At 38.0% G+C, this 20,109-nt stretch overlaps 1 protein-coding gene across 12 annotated transcripts in view; it reads right to left on the bottom strand.

Annotated features, from left to right (window-relative positions):
* MYO3A (myosin IIIA) overlaps positions 1-20,109 on the bottom strand; it is a 135,428-nt gene that overhangs the window by 96,036 nt on the left and 19,283 nt on the right. For all 12 annotated transcript variants that reach the window (XM_026841630.1, XM_026841626.1, XM_026841633.1 and 9 more), the window contains one exon: positions 16,416-16,550. In XM_026841630.1, the coding sequence (XP_026697431.1) occupies positions 16,416-16,550 (135 nt within the window). The remainder of the gene's footprint in view (positions 1-16,415; positions 16,551-20,109) is intronic.

The following is a 20,109-nucleotide window of genomic DNA, read 5'->3' as shown; positions in this document are numbered from 1 at the left end:
CCCCCCCCCCCCCCGCCCTTGCATGCACAGACACATTGTGGTTTGTATCACTTTTTTAACACGTATTTTAAGCAACCAGTAATCCCAGGAGGAAAACTGCATATGGGAGAAGTGATGGTGGTGTCTCTTAGCTCAGGTTTGGCAGAACAAATAGTAGTAGATGTAAACCAAATGTAATTTCTTCTCAGTTTGGTTCTCAGAAACCACATACTCTGGAATGTGAAATGCATGCAAAACCAAAGCCCTTCAGTCTGAACTGGTTTTAGGAAGTCTCCAAAGACTGCATTTTCTTAAGGAAAGACAGAAATCCTTTTAAGCTTTGAATAAACTCAATTTAAAGAGAGAGGCTCTTACAAATGTCCAGCCTTTAAGACATGGTAGGGGAAGATATTAATGATCCTGCCTCAAGGATGTTATTTAGAAATGTCATCTTGATAACTTTGTACATGAGCAGTTTCCATCAATTTAATGTTAGTCACTTCTACTGTTCCCTTGTGATTTACAGGTATTTTCTTTACTGGCAGTATTTTCAGTGCCTTCATGGACAGAATGCAAATATTACCTGCAAATGCAACTAAAAGGTGAGTGAACTGAACCCTTCGGACTACATAAAAGGGAGTGGAGAAGACAGAGACAGACACTTCTCAGAGGCACACAGCAAAGGATGAGAGGTAAATATCCCCAACTGCAAGACAGTAGATTCTGACTGGACGTAAAGGAAAAATTCTTCCACTGAGAATAGTTAAGCACTGGAACAGATTGTCCAGCAAGTCTGTGTTATCACTATCTTTTTGAGATACTCAAAACTTGAATGGAGCAAACCCTGCACAAACCTGTAACATTGAAGTTAATCAACTTCAAGCATGAGGCTGGATCCAATAATCTCCAAAGGTCCCTTTCAAGCTATAACTTTCTATGATTTATAATATTTGGATTTTAAAATATTCAGTCCCTAGTATGGATATTTAGAAAGCAGAAACAGGAGGAAAGGACTAAGGAAATCTTGCATACTCAGACCAAGGGAAAGAATAATTTGATAGAAGGCTTGATCCATGTGAAAACCTTCTTGAAAAGGGCTGTAAGCTCTGATGGCCATACACCACTGTATCAGAAGAGGTGCTTATGATTCTTCTGCACTAGTAGCGAAGGGCTCCTCCCTTATGATTTTCTGGCATGCAAAAGGCAAAGACTCATACTGGAATGATATACAGTCCTCCACCCACCCATCTGCCACAACCCTGTGCTACTGTAATTGAGCTATTAGTATGCAAAGCTATCTTTAGCAATAGATTTATAAAATAGCATGATCTTAACACATGAAATGTCAGTTTAAAATTGCCATCACATCACAGTCACGCAGGTCTTCTTTGTAGGTCTTACTCACTCTTCATCTGACCCAGCTGATACACTTCTCTCTGTTTAGCTCTTCTCGATTCTGATGCCCATTGAATAAGGCTTCAGTATCAGCTTTGCTTTTAAGAAAAATATCAGTTGCACTTTTGTTAGGGCTATTACAGCCTTTAATCATCCAACTGCTCCTGATTTATACATCTCTAGTAAGCTGTCAGGTAACATTTGCTTGCATCCTACAGCTGTCAAGGTGCTTTCATCTTATTTTAGTAGCATGGACATAAATAGCGGGGCAACTGCAATTACTACCTTCCCTATCTTTACAGGCTTCACAGCTATAAATGACTGGGTAGCACATCACATATGCACAACTTACGGCATGCACGAATGATAGTAATGAAAAAGTCACATTTGTCCAACCCTGCTTTAATTTCATCATGCATAAGAATGCTAAAAGCATCTCAGGCACTAATCTCCATTTTTTTCTGTTCTTAGAATAGATCGATAATCTGAATCTGACCTGTTCCCACGACAGCAGAACAGCAATGCTGCCAGCCTCCAAGCTGACTGTACCTTCCTTTTAGTACTGACTGCTGTAAGAACAAAAGATTCTTATTTGTTGCTCTTTTGTTGTCATAAAACAGAAACACAGGAGTAAAAGGGACCTCAAGAAATAATTTAGGCCAATACATTTGCACTGTGTAGAGAGCTAGTAATTTCAAGTGGTCCTTGACAAATACTTGTCTAACCTGCTCCTAAAAATCTCCCACTGAGGAAGACTCCAGTCTAAGTAGCCCGTTTCTGGGTTTCACCAGCTCAATAGTTAGAGCATTCTTCCTACTATCCAACCTGAGTATTTTTTGCTTCCAGTAAAACTGCTTTAGTTTGGCCCTTCCCCCCAGTCATCTTTGAGAATAAATTATAATTATTCTCTATTTAATATCATCTGTCAGACTACTGTCACAATATGTCATTTTTTTCTTTTTTAGGCTGTACAAAGTTAGTTGTTGTAACCTTTTGAAATTATCCCTGTTTTCTAAATTTAGAATGCCTGCAATTTGCCACTAATGTTTGTGACATGTTTTGCCCCAGACTACATACAGAATTCCTTTGGAAGTCTTGTCTTAGCTGGAAAAAGCTGAACAGAACAGAAGAATCTCCACTTTGTGGAGAATCTCCTTCTGCAGTCCCACTGCCTAGTCAGGTATATGCCATTTCTTCCTCCTGTGGATAGTAGTACTTTGCTTGTATCTACCGATTTTTTTTTCCTGTGATTCAAAAGAATCCCTCTGGTATTCATAACTGTGAATCTGATGCTATTCTCCAACATGTCTGTAATTAAACTAAGTGTCCACCTCTGACCTGTTACGTTGAAGTCATTAATGAACAGAAACAGACCAAAAGCAGATGCCCACTTAAGACTCTCTCAGCCCAAAAGCAAACTACTGAGTCCAGTTTTATGAAAAAGAGGTTTATTGTTTATGTGAAATTTCTCTATTTCCACATTTTCCTCACAAGAATGACACATAGGACCATATCAAATCCTTACAAAAGACACATCTTATCTCTTGCTTCCCCTTGCTACACCAGTTACCCTATTAAGAGATTTTATTAATATGGTTTGTTCTCGCCCAATCCAAGTTGACCACTTACCACATTACTGAGTTCTAGGTATTTCTACGGTGGCTTCTATTAGTTTGTTCTGGGATCACTGTGGCTATCAAAGTTAGACTGGTCTGTATTTCCCTAGGTCATTATTATTCTCATTTTGTAAAGACATATATCAAATGTTCTTGTATTTAATCTCTCTCATCTTAATAACATAATCCACATTAGCCTCTCAATCTTATCCTTAAATGCCTGTACCTCAGCTGTGTGGTTTTGTTTCTCCAACATGAAGACATTCTGAAATATTAAAAGAAGCAAACCGTGATGCATTCTTACTTGTCTCCTACTGCACTTTTATCTTTTCTCTGCATTAGTTAATTTGTGTGTTTAGTTTCTTTCAATAACTGCCAGCTATCTTGCATTCCTTCATTTTTACACTATTTTTCTTAAGCACAGGTACCTACCAGTTTCCCAAGGTGGGTGAAGCATATTCTCCTAAAGCTCATTATCCTTACCCTGCTGCTCCACCATCCCTCCTTTCCTCAGGGAAGCGAACACAATTATTTTGGGGCTTTTTTTCCACACATATTTCCTTCCATCTTCAACTTTTTAAAAGAGATCTTCTGTATTAGAACAGAACCAACCTGATACAGCCATTTCCAGTCATTTTCTTTGCCTTCTGCCTCCAAGACAGAATTTGGTAGACTGTCCATCTCACAATCCTAGCTATCATACAGGGTCAGCTGTGACCAGCTTAACTCCTATTCTCTGCCTACAGTGTGACATCTCTTCAGAACTATTACTGCCAAACAGCACATTCTACTGACAGCACCTAACACCTACCACAAATACCTGAAGGTCCTTCTGAAGACTTACAGGGAACCAAACCAGTTTCTTTAGCAGGCCAAGTGGTTCAATACACCGCTCCTGTCTGTGCAGCATCGTTTTAATGTAATATCAAATGGAAGAAAGATGTGCACTGCAGCTCCTATTTTTCCTAACAACAGTAAAAGATAACCCATAACCAAAAGAAACCATAGAGATGCTCTATGCTTTTAGGTAAAGTTGATTGCTTTCAGTTCAGCGTAAATGAAACAACACTGAAACAAACATCCTTCCTAAGTTACTTAGCTTCAGTGATCACAAACCATGTGGTATCTATAATTTTGCTCTCCTACATCATCTACCACCTCCAGAGCTGTGTTAGTGACAGTCTCACAGGTGTTTGTTACTTCTGATTTCTTCACTTTGAGTCTGGCTTTTAACTTCTTATTTTCTTTGTCATGGCATGCACTGACAAGACAGACAGCCAGAGTAAAAGTTTAAATATTCAATCTTATGCAATGCTGGTCTTCACAGACTCTCATCTTTTCTCAGTCAGGACACAGGTATCTCTACCTCACGCCATGGCCATAACAGAAAAGCCACATCTATGCCAATATTGTGTTTTTCTAAATTTTTTCTTTCAACTCAGCATAATCAAATGAAGCCACCAGGCTTTAAAAGCACAAAAAGAAAAAGAAATAAGCCCCTCAAAGGATGACTTTTTCTGCTCTGAAATATATGTAATAATTTTTTGTCCCTAATAGAATGAAAAAAACCAAGTCGGTGACATTGCTGTACAAAAGCTTTACTGGGCACAGCCCAGCTGAACTCCCCTGCTAGTTCTTCCAGATGCAAACTTCATACTGCACCATCCTGTAATTCACATTCTTTATGTTATGACATAATTTATTTATATTCCCATGAAGTTGCTAATGAAGAAATTAATGTATCACTTGTCTACATCTTCTCCCCAAAAGACTATACAGTTGAAGTGGTATCAAGCTATGATTTTGAATAGTGCTGTGTAAAGCAACAGAGATCTAAATCACTAGATAATATATTTACAACAGAAATTCTGAAGGAGCTCCAACCATAGCTTTACAGCCTGGCAACAACATAACACAGTTGTAATTTTTAAAAAAATCAAATAAATGGAAGAACCATTTTGCAAAATTAAAACTAACTACAAAACTAAAAGGCACTGGTCAGTAAAGAGCCCAGGGCTGCAAGAGGCAGCTTACCAAGACAGAATATTTTGAAACAGAAAACTTAGCCCTATTCATCACTTTATTATACACAAGGAGCAGTGGTAAAAATAACATTTAGAGTGCAAAACCATTTGCTTGGCTAGGGAGAAAATTCAGGGCCTAAGCTTGGGATCAATAATGTCAACAGAAGAATTTCTGCTGACTGATGCAAACTTAGTTGAGGCTCTGGGAATCACACAAAAATCTCATAAGCAAATGGGGTGGTAACAGCAAGCACCTCACAGCTTTTACTGCTTGCTCAGAACCACACTCCACCAATTAAGAAACGTTTCAAAGCACGTTCCTCTTTTGTAGCAGCATTTCTATATGATTCGGGGTTCAGACAGTACTTCCAAGTACTACCATGTCCACACTACACATAATTCTTTTTTTGTCTGCATTCCCACAGGAAGAAAATAATTTAATATAATTCACCATAATTTAAATTACTACAATAGAAATCTCTCCTATTGAGTTTGAAAGCTGGCTGGGGAAGCACAGATCCAAATAATAGAGCTTGTCTAAAGGCTCCTTTTACAAAAGGAGTGAAGCTGAAACACACTCAGCCAAAAGGCAATTCCTCTCTTCGCAGAAGCATGCAGGACAGGCTAGCTTAACCGCTCTAGGAGTTGCCTGCCTCTCTCTGGTGACTACAGAAGGAACTTCAGCAACTTTGTAACTGTCATGGAACCCTAACGAAGCAAGGACATCCTGAAGGACACTCCAAGACATTCTTAAAGAGAATTTTGAAAGAACCAAAAGGATGCTAAACTCAAAAGACTCTTTTTTCTTTTTCTTCTTTAAATAAACTACTGGAATGATTAACTCAGAGGGGCTAGATCAGACAGAACTGAAATTAAAGTGCTCTGTAAATTGACCCCTCCCTGCTTACTGTGTTTGTGCAAGGCAGTTCCTTACTTCCAGGGTTTAGTTTCAGCAAAGTCAGCAGCTTTCTGAACTGCAACAAACACTGACATCCTTTCTGGAGACCAGGAACCTTCTCTTTTTGTCACCACTGACACCTGGCTGGCTGCTTTCTGCATGTCCCAGCTCCTTGTTCCTTGCTATAGTACCCTTCTCCCATAGCCTGCAGCCTCCAGCCCTCTCCGACCAACAAAGAACATCTCTCTCCCTACAGACAAGTCCAGTTGCTCCCTTTATAAAGGGACCCAACATGTAAACTGAGAACCAACACAGTACAGTTATATTGTCTATCACACTTGAATTTAAGTGTTTAATCCTTAGGTGTCTGAAGCGAAGAGACAAGCCTTAGCCCAAGCATTCTTATGATGATTGATGCCATCCCCCACTAAAGCTAAATGAGGTCTGGTAATCTGGGATTTAACCAAAAGCTATGTAAATGGGCATTTTGGTGTTTTTGCCTTTATTTAAAAATAACCTCACATTTTTAGTGAAGACGTGAACAAAAAAAAAAATGTACAGAAAGCAAAGTGATGTTAAACATTAGAATGTGAGAGGCATAGTATTCATATCCTAATTAATTACGTAATGAAATGGCAAAAGTCAGGGTTTTTTTTCTGGGGTTTTGCTCTACTCCACGGTGGCAAAACTTGTTAGAGGTTACTCAGAACCATCTTTTTGCATGTAAAGAATTCTTCAGCAAGGTGGGCCATAACATATGTTCACAAGTTGTTTAAAGGATACAGAATGTGCAAAGCACAATGTAATATGAAATACTCATTATGCAGAGAAATTATGTGTATTTACTAAAACTTGGAAGCATCAAATGACAGTTGTAGCCACACATCTTTGATCTTGAGAAAATAGGATATAATTCAAGCATAAAAAATTGCTATAATTGGGAAGCAGACAGGGACACATTAGAAATGGAGAAATCAAGGCTGATTCAGACATGTAATGGATCAAAATATTCAATGTTAGTCTGAATGGAGCAATTATAACCAAAGACATTACTGAAAAATGACCCACGTTGAGAAATCGAAAAAGCAATTTTGAATTGTTTAATTTTCCTTCTATATATGTCATTTGGAAATACCTGATAATATTTAGACAAATGACAACTCCCTTCCCCCCACCCCATCTCCCATAAAACCCAAATGGACTAGTTATTTTCCACTATGCTAATTTCCTGAAAGGTTACTGTTTTATAGTAAATCTCCCATATAAAAAAAAAGTGCATATCTGCTTTCTTATTACAACTCTTATCATATATTCCATTATACAGAACAATTTCCATCCAAAGCTTTTTTTTTAAAACTCCACAAACTTGTCTTTATTCCCTTAGACAGAAACACATTTGTGTATAGTAACTGCTGTATCTAACAAAAGCAATGGTAATCATGCCAAAGGAAAATCCTGAATAAATTACTCATCTGTAAGTACCACAAGGTCCTCTATTTCATGTAAAAGAGTAACTGATATAGACATGTCTCTAGTTTATCTCAGGTAGGCTCATCTCTTTGAAAGCCAGAATGAAACCACTGGGTCCCGCTTCTAGGCATTCCCACAGATTCCTGTGGGACTCACTCCAGCCAGCGCTTGTTAGTCATAGAAGCCTTGCAGAAAAATGCATGTCACTGAATTCAGATTTTCCCACTCTTGCCAAAACTATCACAGCAATAAAAACAACTTCAGTTTCCATAATCCTACCCATTCCTCACAGTTGTCTTATTTTTTTAAGACAAAAATCTGCATTTGAATGAAGTTCAACAATTGAAGTCCCAACATCTTCAACAACATTAAATTGCCTGCTAAATTTTAGATCCACTAGTCTAAGTCACTCCCACCATGCAATGTCCCAAAAGGAGATTGCATGCTCAGTGTCCTACCAGGCTCTGAGCCTTCCTGCAGGCTGCAGGCTCTGAGGCTGCAGATATTTTCAGCCAAATGCCCTTTCACATCAAAAATAAGCTGCACTGACAGTAGCTCCCCCCTCCCTCTTCCACAAACTAAGAGGTGCCATGAAGAGTGACAACGCCATTAACTAAGAAAGGAAAGAGATCAAGCTAATGGAGAGAAAACTGCCAGCTGTCAGGACTTACATGGCTCTGGAAAGCTCAGCAATAGACAAAGACAGAACTACCTGCCTCACTCCGAGCTTTTCTTCTCCATGCCCAGCCTGCTTTGACACAACCAGCACTCTGAAGCAGTAGTCCATGCCTGGATGCAAAAAAGGAGCAGTACACCTTGTGAAGAGTCTTGTTGTGTTGCCCACGTGGAGGTGACAGCACATTCTCACTGCAAGAACCATACCCATCCCCTGCCTCTCACATGGTACAGGGCTCCTTACTCTTTTAGACTGGGATATGGGACTGAGGTGAAAACACTGCATCCCTAGTCAAGGAAGATTATCTAGATCAACAGATGTTTTAAAAATATCAATCAATTTACCTAGTACAGAGAATTTATCAGTCCTCCTACAGAGCTCATAAAATCAAAATTAATGAGTTGGAAGTAAATACACTGTCACCTACTGAAAGACTTGAGATGAGTGTAAAACCTGTCTTGGTTGTTTGGGGAATTGGGGCACAGGGAAGAGGGAGGTGTTTGGGTTTTTTTGTCTCTTTCCACATTTTACATCACCCAGTCTTCCAGCTCTCAAACAGTTGAAGCTCCACTCCTGTTAAGCCACACAACAACGCAGAAATATTTGGATGACAGACCTCTGCCCTCCTTTGTGTGGACATAGGAAAGGGATCTGAATTTTGTAATACATAAATGTGATTGTCCTGATCTTACAAGTTCATGGGATGCTTCTGGCTATTTTAGCATAAGTTTTTAAAAAATATCAATACCTAGATCTTACACTGGACTATGGTTGTTCTTCTTTTGTAGAAACCACACTGTCAGTATCTGAACTGCCCAGCTGGAAAAAAAAAAAAAAATCTCCCTTCCCCAAAGCAACTGGACCTGCTGAGACTGATACTCCTCTAGATGCAGAACTATAGCTTCACAAATAGGACACTACATTACAGAGCAGAGGATTTTTTTTTATTTAGGAAAAAAAAAAAAAAGAAAAAAGAATGTACTTCAGTGAATTACACCGTATATTAGAATTACATGAAATGTCAAAAAAACAACATGATCAGAAAGTCTTGCAGTAGGTTAGTGAAGGATCTCAAACTATTAGCCACACAAGATTTGGGCATTAATTATACTCATTTTTCTCTGACACATATGTAAATTGTGCTGTCACTGTTCATTTATGAATCTGTGAGGAAAATTTATACATATTTCATGAACTCTAGGGCTCTCTGTGACCACAGTTAGCATTTGTAAATATCTGGAAGCATCTGATTTGCTAAACTTCTCTCTCCAAACACCAAATACAACAGTGCAACAGCACAGCACACTCACGCCAGGCCAGATGTATTGTTTGGCTTTCTTGATTTTACTCAGGAGCTAGTGCAACACCTTCTTCTCTTGACCTTGGTGAGTTCTTATCCCTAACCAGCCACCTCTGACCATGCCACTCTTCTCTTGAACCCTCACACCAGCTGCCCCTTGTCAAGTCACATTCAGATAGGAGGTAGCTGCTTTTAATGTCAGGACCTGTAGCAGCCCTAATACCTTTCCCTCAGGCAGCAATAGATCTGCACCTATCCTTGATCAAGTGCTGGCATTCATCACTGGCTAACTGTTGATATAACATGTTCCTTTCTACTTTGATGGAGCAGCCAAGACAAACAGAAAACCACATCACCATCCTCCTTCAAATCCTCTCAGTAACTCTCCTGTGCTGCAATGCTGACAAATGCTTGCAGCTGCTTGAGATTACAACTGACTTCTGCTATCCCCTTGGTTCTCCATTTCCGAATCCATTTGTTCTGTTTGGCTTAAAGCTTTGATATAGGCTCCCTGCTAGAGAGGCCCACTTTTCAGGTTGGAAAGGAGTAACTGATGCTCTACATGTTGTGCTGAGCTCCCCATCTCTGGGCAAATTCAATAACAGTAATTCTTCTAAAGGATCTGCACAGAACCAGAAAGGACTTGTATCAGGGGATCTCAGCTTGTTACACACTCAGTATATGTAAGCGACTCACCAGACAATTGCAACTGCCCTTATAATTGGTATTTGAGTGGGAACTACACTGGTTTTCTACCCTGTGCTTATCACAGTCTTTGTCAGACAGGTTTTCTCACAGTTCTTATCCTGTTGCAAGCATTCTGGATACACACGCAAGCATTCCTAGGCCTCACAAGCCTCTAGAAGTAATCTAGCATAGCAGCAATGGACTGCCATTATGCTGGTACAGCAGGTTGGCAGTTTGGTATCCTGGCACTTTTTTTCCATATAGGGCTACACTGTCCTCACTCAGATTAAATGGAATCCATACTGTGAGTTTGTATGTTGTTTATGATTGTGAAAAGAGGACCAGGTGAACTGAAGCACTACAATTTTCTCTGTTCTAGTTTAATTCAAACTCCTGAGAGCTTCTATTTACTGGGTTTAATGGTTTTGTTCTTTCTGGAAAAAGCAACATAAATAGAAGCATCCCAATGATTTAAAAAGATAGTTATTTGTAGATTTAAAGTTCTTCCTCTTGATGTTACTATAAAAGATCAAAGTTAAGTAACAAATTTGAATCACTTCAGGTAAATTTTAAATTAGCAAACAGCTGCCAACTGGATCACAACAATCCTTCATGATAATCTTTCTGTAATTCCTTTGAATTACCAGTGTCTGGTTAGCAGGTTCAATTAACATCAAGAAACATCCAGAAGATTGAACTCAAAGTATACTGCCTTGCCTGCAACAATGTAGAATGGTAGTACTAGTTACTGATTTATTTAATGCATTTATTTTCCGACATTGTAAGGTTGAGGGAATGGAAAATGCTAACATGCCACTTGTTTAGAGAAGCAGGTTCCAAGGACAAGCTATTCTACACGTTCACATGATTTCTCTGATGAAGATTACACTAGAACAAGAAAAGGTTCTACACGAGAACATAGATGAATCAGGTTCATTTTAGTCCAGACTGTGCATAGCCAGCGCTGGTACAGATTGCACTAGCTACTCAAATACTGTTTGTGAAGGTACTTTATAAGTGGTCAGAAAACAGAGCTTTCAGTCCACTGCAAATTGTAACATATTCCTCCTTTTCAAATGAACATGATTCTAAATTTCTTACCACACACTGAAAAATATTTTGATTTGGAAATGTCTTCATAATGTTGAAAACATTATATTCTAGTATGTGGAATATTACATGCAGTAGTAAGTACATAATAATGACACAAAAAATAAAATTGCATGCTCTAGAAGAAGACTGTACAGCATGACAGCATCATCACCAGGTTTACTGTGCCCCTAAATGGATACTAAATAGAACAGTCTGAGGCATCCTTAATGCAACAACCATGGTTGCTAGAGAGCATGAGGGAAACGGACTGCAAAAATTGGACAGTCTCTTCCTAAACGTCATCTAGTGCCACCACAGAAGACTGAATGCTATGCTACATGGACCATTAGTCTAACTCAGAAGGGCATTGCAGATGTTCTTGAAATGTTCAAGTACACACTAGAAAAAACACCACACCTAAAAAGAATGCTTTTACAGTCTTACTGACATTCAGCACAAAGCAGTTTATTTCTATAACTTCTTGGTGATTCTCTCCACCTCTCCAGAAATGGACATAGACCTTTCAAAAATGGAGAGATTTCTACAAAACGCTTTGATATTATGAAACTGTATTTTTAGGTGGGAAGTCACTCCACCAAAACTTTTTTCCCTTGCCAACCTAAATTTTAACTCATGAAAACAAAATCTTTAATTTTTTTACTATAAAAATAATGGATGTTCCCTCTATTTCCTAAGCATAAAAATATATTGAGAATGATAAAATATACTAGCTTACTTACGTAACTCACAAACACAAGTCCATCTCAAATATGGCATGCATAACTATGTGTCATTTGAAAATGGACTGAGACGCTTCTTGAAGTTCTATCTGATCTGTGTAGGAAATCAACTATAGAAATATGTTGCATTACGATTCCCAGTCTGTGGCTTACAGTAGCAAGTAAAAGGTACGCAAGATGTATCATCTACCTTGCGGTGGTATTTTCAGCCATCATTCAGTCTTGACTAGGTTGTTCTTTGCACCAGATCTCAGACAAGGGCTATGCCACTTTTTCTCCTCATCTGCCCCTGACTTACATGTTCACCTGTAGGGCCTGATACAATTTACCTCTCTGCTCTATCTTCCATGAGCAGATTTCCAACTATCTCAGATCTATTCCCTTCTGAGCTAACATCCAGAGCAGAAATAGGCTATAGCACATTCTGCCTTAGCTGTTTCATCATGCTGATGTCTGCTGACGTTAAACTGCTAAGCTGATTCATCCCAGTGTAATACTCAAGTGGTTTCTTTTCAACACAAACTCAACAGGCCAATTTCTTCTGCCTGCATCTCTGGACACACGTGGCAAGAATCCTCCCTCCAGCAATATTCATTATTATAAACATAATTAGAACAGCATCCACACAGGGGCTGACGTTCAGCCTATCTGAGTGCAGCCTACTGAGAGAAAGGCATTTCTGAACAGAGTCAAGAGTACTGTTACTCCATACAGATGTATTCCTCTTTCACATTCATTCTTGTAGGTGGTTTCCTTAAAAATGCTGAATTGAGAAAGTTAGGTTACTTTGTTACCAAAAAATGGTAATGACGCTAAAAGCTCTCATATTATTAATTTTCCTTTAGTTTTTAATTATTTGTTAAAATTGATATTCTATACTAGTCTCTGGTTTAAGTCCTTATAGGTTAAGATGAATATAACATCGTAGCTTTACACTTCTACAATACTATACTGGTGTCACACGCAGAACTGTGTTATGCAGAAAGTTTGTTTATTTTTCCAGGTAATCATTATACATGGTTTTTAACTTATGAGATCTATACCAAAAGGTTAAATCAAAATATGAGATTAACTATGTAGCTCTTGATACATTATTATATCAAAAAAAGTATTTGTTTATTTTAGCAGGAAAAAAAAAATAGCTTCTACTCTCTTAGAAGCATATTTCCAGCTCACAGCACTGTAACTTCAAAATGCTTTACAAGATCAGTTAGGTAGTCTGCACATTAGCACAGAGATATACAACAAAGAAAATTAAATCCAAGTTCAGCAGAAAATGAGGAATTTCACTTCAAATTGGAAAAAATATTTCTATAAAGTCACATGCTATTAGGCAATTATTAAGTGAAGAGATTCGGAAGAAGTGTCATGTTTACCCAAGGATTATTCTGTAACAGATCATTTCCATCATTCTGAAGCAACTGGTTTTGGCTTCTATAGGCCAAGAAACTGTCAGATGACCCACACCAATAGGTCAGCTCCAAATTCCATTTAGTTGTAGGTAAATATTTCTTGACAGTCATCTGGTTTAATGATTTCTGGTCAGAGGACAATGCCTTCAATTTGGCCTGTGAACATCCAGTGCCTCAACTGCTGAGGCACTTACTGAGCAGCAAATCCAAGTGTCAATTTTAGTTAAAAATGAAATGTCCAACTACCTTGTCCAAGAATTTGAGAGTACAGGTTCAAATCATATACGAATAGATACATTTTGGAAAACAGAGATGGAAGGTGGGGCAGAATATTTCACACCAAGACTGCAATAATCTCATCATAAACCCATCCAACGTCTTTTCTAGTATTCAGAATGGGTGGTAACTTATAAGGTCTGACAATTTTATGATAATTCAAGTATTCAGGACTAAAATCTCTCAAGAACCCTTTATAATATTTTAGGACAGTCTTTTGAAGTACTTGGTCAGTTTTGGCCTCAAAACTATACCTCAGCCACTTACCTTAACCTAGTTCAAACCTGATTAGCCTCTTTTCCCCAAACATGATCAAGTGTATTGCAAAACAGCTACCAAAAACTATGGGATACATCAAAAATCATGACACTGCATATACTAAAAAAGGTGTAAGAATTGAACAGTACAATTCATAAAACCAATGCTAAAGACTGAATTAGAAGAAAAGAAACCTGGCAACAATCTTTCTTTCCAGACTGGCTTGCTGTTGATATGTTGCATGGGACATGTCTTAAACAGCTGAGGATTTTTTTCCTCTAGGAAAAAGTTATTTAATAGCATCTAAATACATAGATTCAGATTCAGACACTCCACAGAGTAATTCTGTTGGTAAGCTACAGTGGTGGATCTAAGTTCATTACTAAATTCTGAGTTTTGTCATCTATCAAAACTCATTCCTAGTGGAATTTCAGAAACTTACCCTCCAAAACCTCCAGCACACAGATTCCATCACAGAACAAACACTAAAGCAGAGCAGAGCAACAAGCTCTGCTTTCAATGCCCCACTGCTCCTGTAAGATCTTCCTGGCAGCTGCAGCTTTGCAGGAATACAGAATACTACAGTGCACAATTCTCTACTTTTCCTCCTTGACATCATTTTGCATTCCGATACTATGGAAGCTGCTTCAGATTATGCAAACTGCAGTGGTCTACACTGTCCCTTCAGTCTCTGGGAACATATCTACAGGCTACATGCTGACTGCAAATGGTCCATCTTAATTTCAGAGGATCACATAGAATTTGCAGGGATTAGTTGATAGGGTTTTTTTTTGAGCCACGGAGATGAGAAAGATCTCCTTGGCATCAAATTTTGCAAATCTAAATTTCAAGACTGGATTCCCCTCTTCAGGGGAAACAACAGTTCTAAAGTGAAAATGCTCTCTTATGATAAAACAAATTTAAAAAAACCCCAAAGCAATGGAAACAGATGTCTCTGTAAGCTAAAGTATGGACTAATCACCACCTTTATGAATTTAGACACCAATATATTGTCAAAATAAACCCCAACAAAACACAACTGAGATGAAGAAGATATCTTAATTCTTGTGAACTGTAGGACACCTAAATAGCTACTATGAAAAACAAACTGCAACAGCCCGGTAAAGCTGCATACAAACTTAAAGAAAGGTGACACTTAAGCAGAGGAATCTGTTCCACAACAGTTTTCTCTCACAGATACTTTTATTAAAAGAAAAGCTTCAAAGTCACCATTGGAATTTATTTCTCTACTCATGCATATCTATGTGTACACACACCAACTGAAATCCACTGCATTCATAGATCTACATGTGCAGCGACAGAAAACATCCAAGACTATTCCACATGCTCCATACTAGCACTTGCATGTGTACAGCTGGGCATGCAAAGAGTAAATATAAAACTTGTACTCCAGATGCAAGTTTGTGTTTTTCAAATTAAAAAAGTAAATTTGTGTGAAATATAAAAGTTAAAACATAAACAGACTGTTTTCTCACAGTCTGTTCCATCCTGCCTGTTTGGCATCCATCCTTTACAGGCCAGAAGTTCCACAGATGGAGTTTCAAATGCCCACAGAAGCTAGATTTTCAAAGATGCTCACTGCACAAAGAGCTGACGTCTTTTCATGTCAGCCTAACCTAATAATTTATTTCCGTTTCTGATGGAAACAATTCTTAAAAACACCTTCCCAATGCAAGTCAGAAGAATTTGGAAAAGATTTTAGAACTTAAGCATTTTTTAGAACTTGCTTCCAGGATTATATATCAGTGTATCACTGTGGTATTTGGCAGGAGATTTGTAATCACTTAACTGACAAATCATAAAATACAACCAATTTTTCATTTTCAACCTTATCAAACACTGATCAGACATCAGCAAGAGCCTTCATTGTTAGCAAAGGCACACTATTCCTGTCAAACATTCTTCTTCATTTTCCTCTAGGGAGAGAAGGAAGTTTTTGCAGGTTATAGTGAATCTATGAAAACAATAACAATCAAGCTCTTTAGTCCTAGATTAATCAAAACTAAATACCAAAACACACAAATTACAGGCAGTGTCTTGCTCTGACTCCATTTGAAGAAATCCTGCTGCTTTCAATAGTATTTGGACAGTAACCTATTTTTATTGGCTTATTTATCTATTTATCCATTTACTTGTACAAAAAAAGCTATTCAATTAATTAAATGCTACCATTTCATTTGGAAAAAAAAAATCATCATAGTTGTTTCTTTAACTGTTATATCATATCTTAGTCATATATAAAGAAATGCTACCAGAGGAAGATTCCCATGACAAGCCAAAGAAATATCTTGGGTAGAAAATCCTACGAAGTCTTATTAGAATTTATACCCTAATTCTGAAGGCACAGCACTATTAGTATAATATCAAAATAAGAATGCTGAACTCAGAGCAGATCATTAATTCAGAACACTGAAAAGACTAACAACAGCATTTATCACTTCACATGCAACCACTCTAAAGAAAAACATCAAACTACTGAAAAACATCAAATTACTTGCATCTCATTCACTGAGTTTATACTCAACATAGGAACATCAACTGGAAGAAAACTTCTTTTTCTGAATTATTTACCTCAAGAACTAGCCAAAGCTGGTCTCCATTTTTCACATCTTTCTTATAGTACATGCCGTAGAATTTGACTACATTGGGATGATCAGAAAGAGCTTTCAAAATGTTGTACTCTGCTTCAATTTCTTCATCAATATCCTAGTGTCACAAATGAGAAATACATAATAGTTAATAAATAAATAGTGATAGCCATTTAAAAAACCCAACACAGCATTTTTTGGCTATTCAAATGTAGTTTGAAATAATGCAAAGAAAAAAACCAAACAGAACATGAATGTACCTTTTGCAGGGCTACAAAGTTGGTTCTTACTCAATACAAATCAGTCATCTGTTTGTTTTGGTTTTTTTTTTTTTACTTTGTCTTTATCAATTTTAACTAATGAACATACTGGGTATGACAGAGCAGCCCTCAGGAGAATGGGGAAGGAGCATTTCAAGGCAAAGCCACTACAATCCACAAATTGGGTGGATTGCACTGGTGCAGATGCCTCAGGAAGTCATTCTCAAGAGTGTCTCCAACTAGAGATGGTGCAGCTGGAACAACCTCTCTCTACCCTTCTGTGCACAAACAAATATGACTGCAGCCACATCTTACTAATTTATCATCCCAATTTCTAGAATCATTAGGAATTTTTCTCATTTTCTGCTATCACAGGAATTGGTGACATCCATGATCTCTCCAGGTTCTCCTACTGAACTACAGTGGATTTTTTGTGGATTTTGTCAGTCTTCCGTTACAGACTTTAGGTGTCTTACACAGCAGAGGAAATTCATTTGGAGATGAGAGATGAGGACAAGTTTTGCCAACACATGCATCAGGAGCTGTGCAAGCCCTGCCAGACCAAACATGGATGCTAGCAACAGTGGGCACTGGATGACTCATGTAACCCCCCTCCACCTATGTACTGGAATTGCTCATTGAGGGGACACTATCAGACTGTGTTTCAGTCATGCTGAGAAAATATTCAATCCATCCTGGCCACAGGTGAAGGCAGAAGAGCTGCAGTCATTTCCCCGCCTTGTTTAGATCTCAAAAAAATGTTAACATACTTGTTTCTAGATTTAAAACATTTTTAATACAATTTACACTCACCCAAAAAGAAATAGAAATGAAAAATCAATTCTAGAGGAAGGCTATCTATGAACTCCACTATCCATATGAATGCATTTCACATCAATGAAAAGTACCTACTCAGTGCTGAAAACTTGTCTCACCACTGCCAAACGGAAGTGACCATGACAGAGAAAAGGGATGCTTTGTATTCCCAATGAATGACACTCCTCCTCATTTTTTTCAGCACCAAAGACATCTGTCCCTAAGAGTACTTCGCTCACTTGTTTCTTATACACGTCTCTCCAATGCTAAATCCAACTCAAGTTTCTCATATTAGCCTTTTATCTTGAGACCAGTCTTGGTCTCAAAGAACTTTGCCCATCACCAGTATCTTCAGGAATTGGGCCATTAAGCTTTCATACTGAGATTACAAGAACAAGCCTTCTCACAGGAAGGGTTTTAGAGATTTTTTTTGTTGTTGTTGGAGTAGCTGAAACACAGCAGAAATTTTAGTTCATAAAAAGGAAGAACTCTGACTTAATTTTCCCGTAAGCACAACACAGAATACAGCCAATAAAAGAAGTGCAAGGAAGGAAGAAAGAACAAACCAAGGCACTGAAAGTGGCAGAGGAAGGAAAAGGAAAGAGTGGAAAATAAGAAGGGATGAAGAGAGAAAATATATCTGGCAAAAACAAAAGGACAGATCATAAAGAAAAAAAAACACAAAACCCCACAAAAACCCCCAAAGAGTCAAAAGCAAAAAAACCACACACGAGACTTACAAGAGCCCTGGCTGCCTTGGGGAAACTGGAAAAGAATTAGCCCATTGTTCTACTGGGATTTAATAGAGGTTTCTGTCTCCTGAGGAGCACTCATATTACATGAGGGTTTTTACTATTATAAGGAGAAATTAAAAGAGAGAATGAAATTAACAGAATATTAATTCTGAGTGTACTAGAAAGAAAAATTTTCCTCTGCATTCTTACAAAGGAAGAGAACTTGAAGTATTTGGTTGAATTGAACATATTTACCTGCATAAGAGTACCTCTTTTAAAAGGTAGAGGGAATATTTTCATGTGAATTTAGACACAGGATAATTTGGCTAAGACCCCTAAAGTACAATGGCATTTACTTATAGCCCCGAGGACAAGACTAAGAACATTCTCAGTTCCATCTTCATATAATCTCGTTTCAACACCTCCACTTTCCTGTTTCAATTTCAAAAAGCTGAACTGTTATTCAACACAAAGAATCTGAGAGCTCTAAAGGATTAAACATAAAATGCTTATTCCAGTCTCAGCATCACCCATGATAATTTAGTTTCCCTGTTTAATTTAGAAATATGAGTTAAACCAAGTGACATAAAAACACATTTCTGCTTTTTTCAGTCTATCAAGTGGCACAATTCTGAAACCTTCTTCAAAGAAAAAAATTGTAAAATTTAAAGAATACAGAAAGTATCTTTCTTCATTGCAATGGCTCCCTCTGCAGCCATTAATAATATTTTCAGTTTAAACAAAAAGAACTAGTTTATTGCTTTCACCCTATTTCTAATATAGAATTGCCATTTTAACAGTAATATGGAGGTACAGCAGCTGCTCCAGACATCCTGTAAAGAGGAGGGGAAAAAGAATAGTATTCTTAGAGTAAAAAGGAAAATATATTCAGTTAAAAGATTCAAATTTTGAAGTGTGATGTTGAATGCATTACTGACTTCATTTTTTCATTAAAATGAGGAATCTGTTTTCATCAGTTATGTTTTCCCTTCTTCAATTTCTTGTGTTGCCTCTCTATCCACCATACTTCTTGTCCTCTTTATATTCTACATACCTTTATCTCCTACTTAATTTCTTTCCTCTAGCATCAGCTTTACTACCTCTTCTTTTTTCCCATCATCATCCTTTATTCTTTTCCTTCAACCTCCAAAGTGTACACAACATGGTACACATTCCCTGATGCCTCCAGTAATCCCTATCACAGCCAGTTGCCACTTAAGAATCATCCCTGAATACTTGCAAAATAGATGAAAGCAGAAGCATTTCCTGTTATACAGGCATTTAGACAAACATCAAATGCAAGAAAGACCTGCTTACTTATTGTAAGCACAAGAATCTTGTTTACACAAAGCAACAGAGTCAAAAATAGAGTTTCCAATGCATTTGAATTCATCAAGATGCTTATCACTTGGCTGCAGATCACATTTACTTTGGGAGAGGTATGTGATACTGAATTGAGATGAGCCTCCTTTTGTTGCTTCGAAAGCATGCTGAAATAAAAAGCAGATCAACAAGAAACACAGCAAACAATGCAAGATGCTACATTTTCACAACCACGTTTCATGGATTTAGGGGCCATGGGACTGTAGGCCATGGGATTGTAATTTGACACTGTGTGATATGCAGGGGTAGACAGAGCCCTGTGTGACTGCAGCTCCAGACGTGCAGCATTTCCCACGTCATGGCATGATCTTCCTGGCCAGATCTCATGCAATGGAGGCACATGCCTCACAACCCTATACTGGGAGTGCAAAAGATGAGCTCAAACGGGCCACTTGAAACAGGAACAGCAACTTGTCCATGTTTTGTTAGTTACTGTTCTCAAGAAAAAACCCAAGCCATGTGCAGCACCACTGAAGTTAATTGG

This window comes from Athene cunicularia, assembly GCF_003259725.1.
Source record: "Athene cunicularia isolate RWA chromosome 2 unlocalized genomic scaffold, athCun1 chr2_part1, whole genome shotgun sequence".
NCBI classification, from domain to species: domain Eukaryota; kingdom Metazoa; phylum Chordata; class Aves; order Strigiformes; family Strigidae; genus Athene; species Athene cunicularia.
Note: the sequence above shows the minus strand (reverse complement) of the source record. Positions and strands in the feature narration are given on the sequence as shown.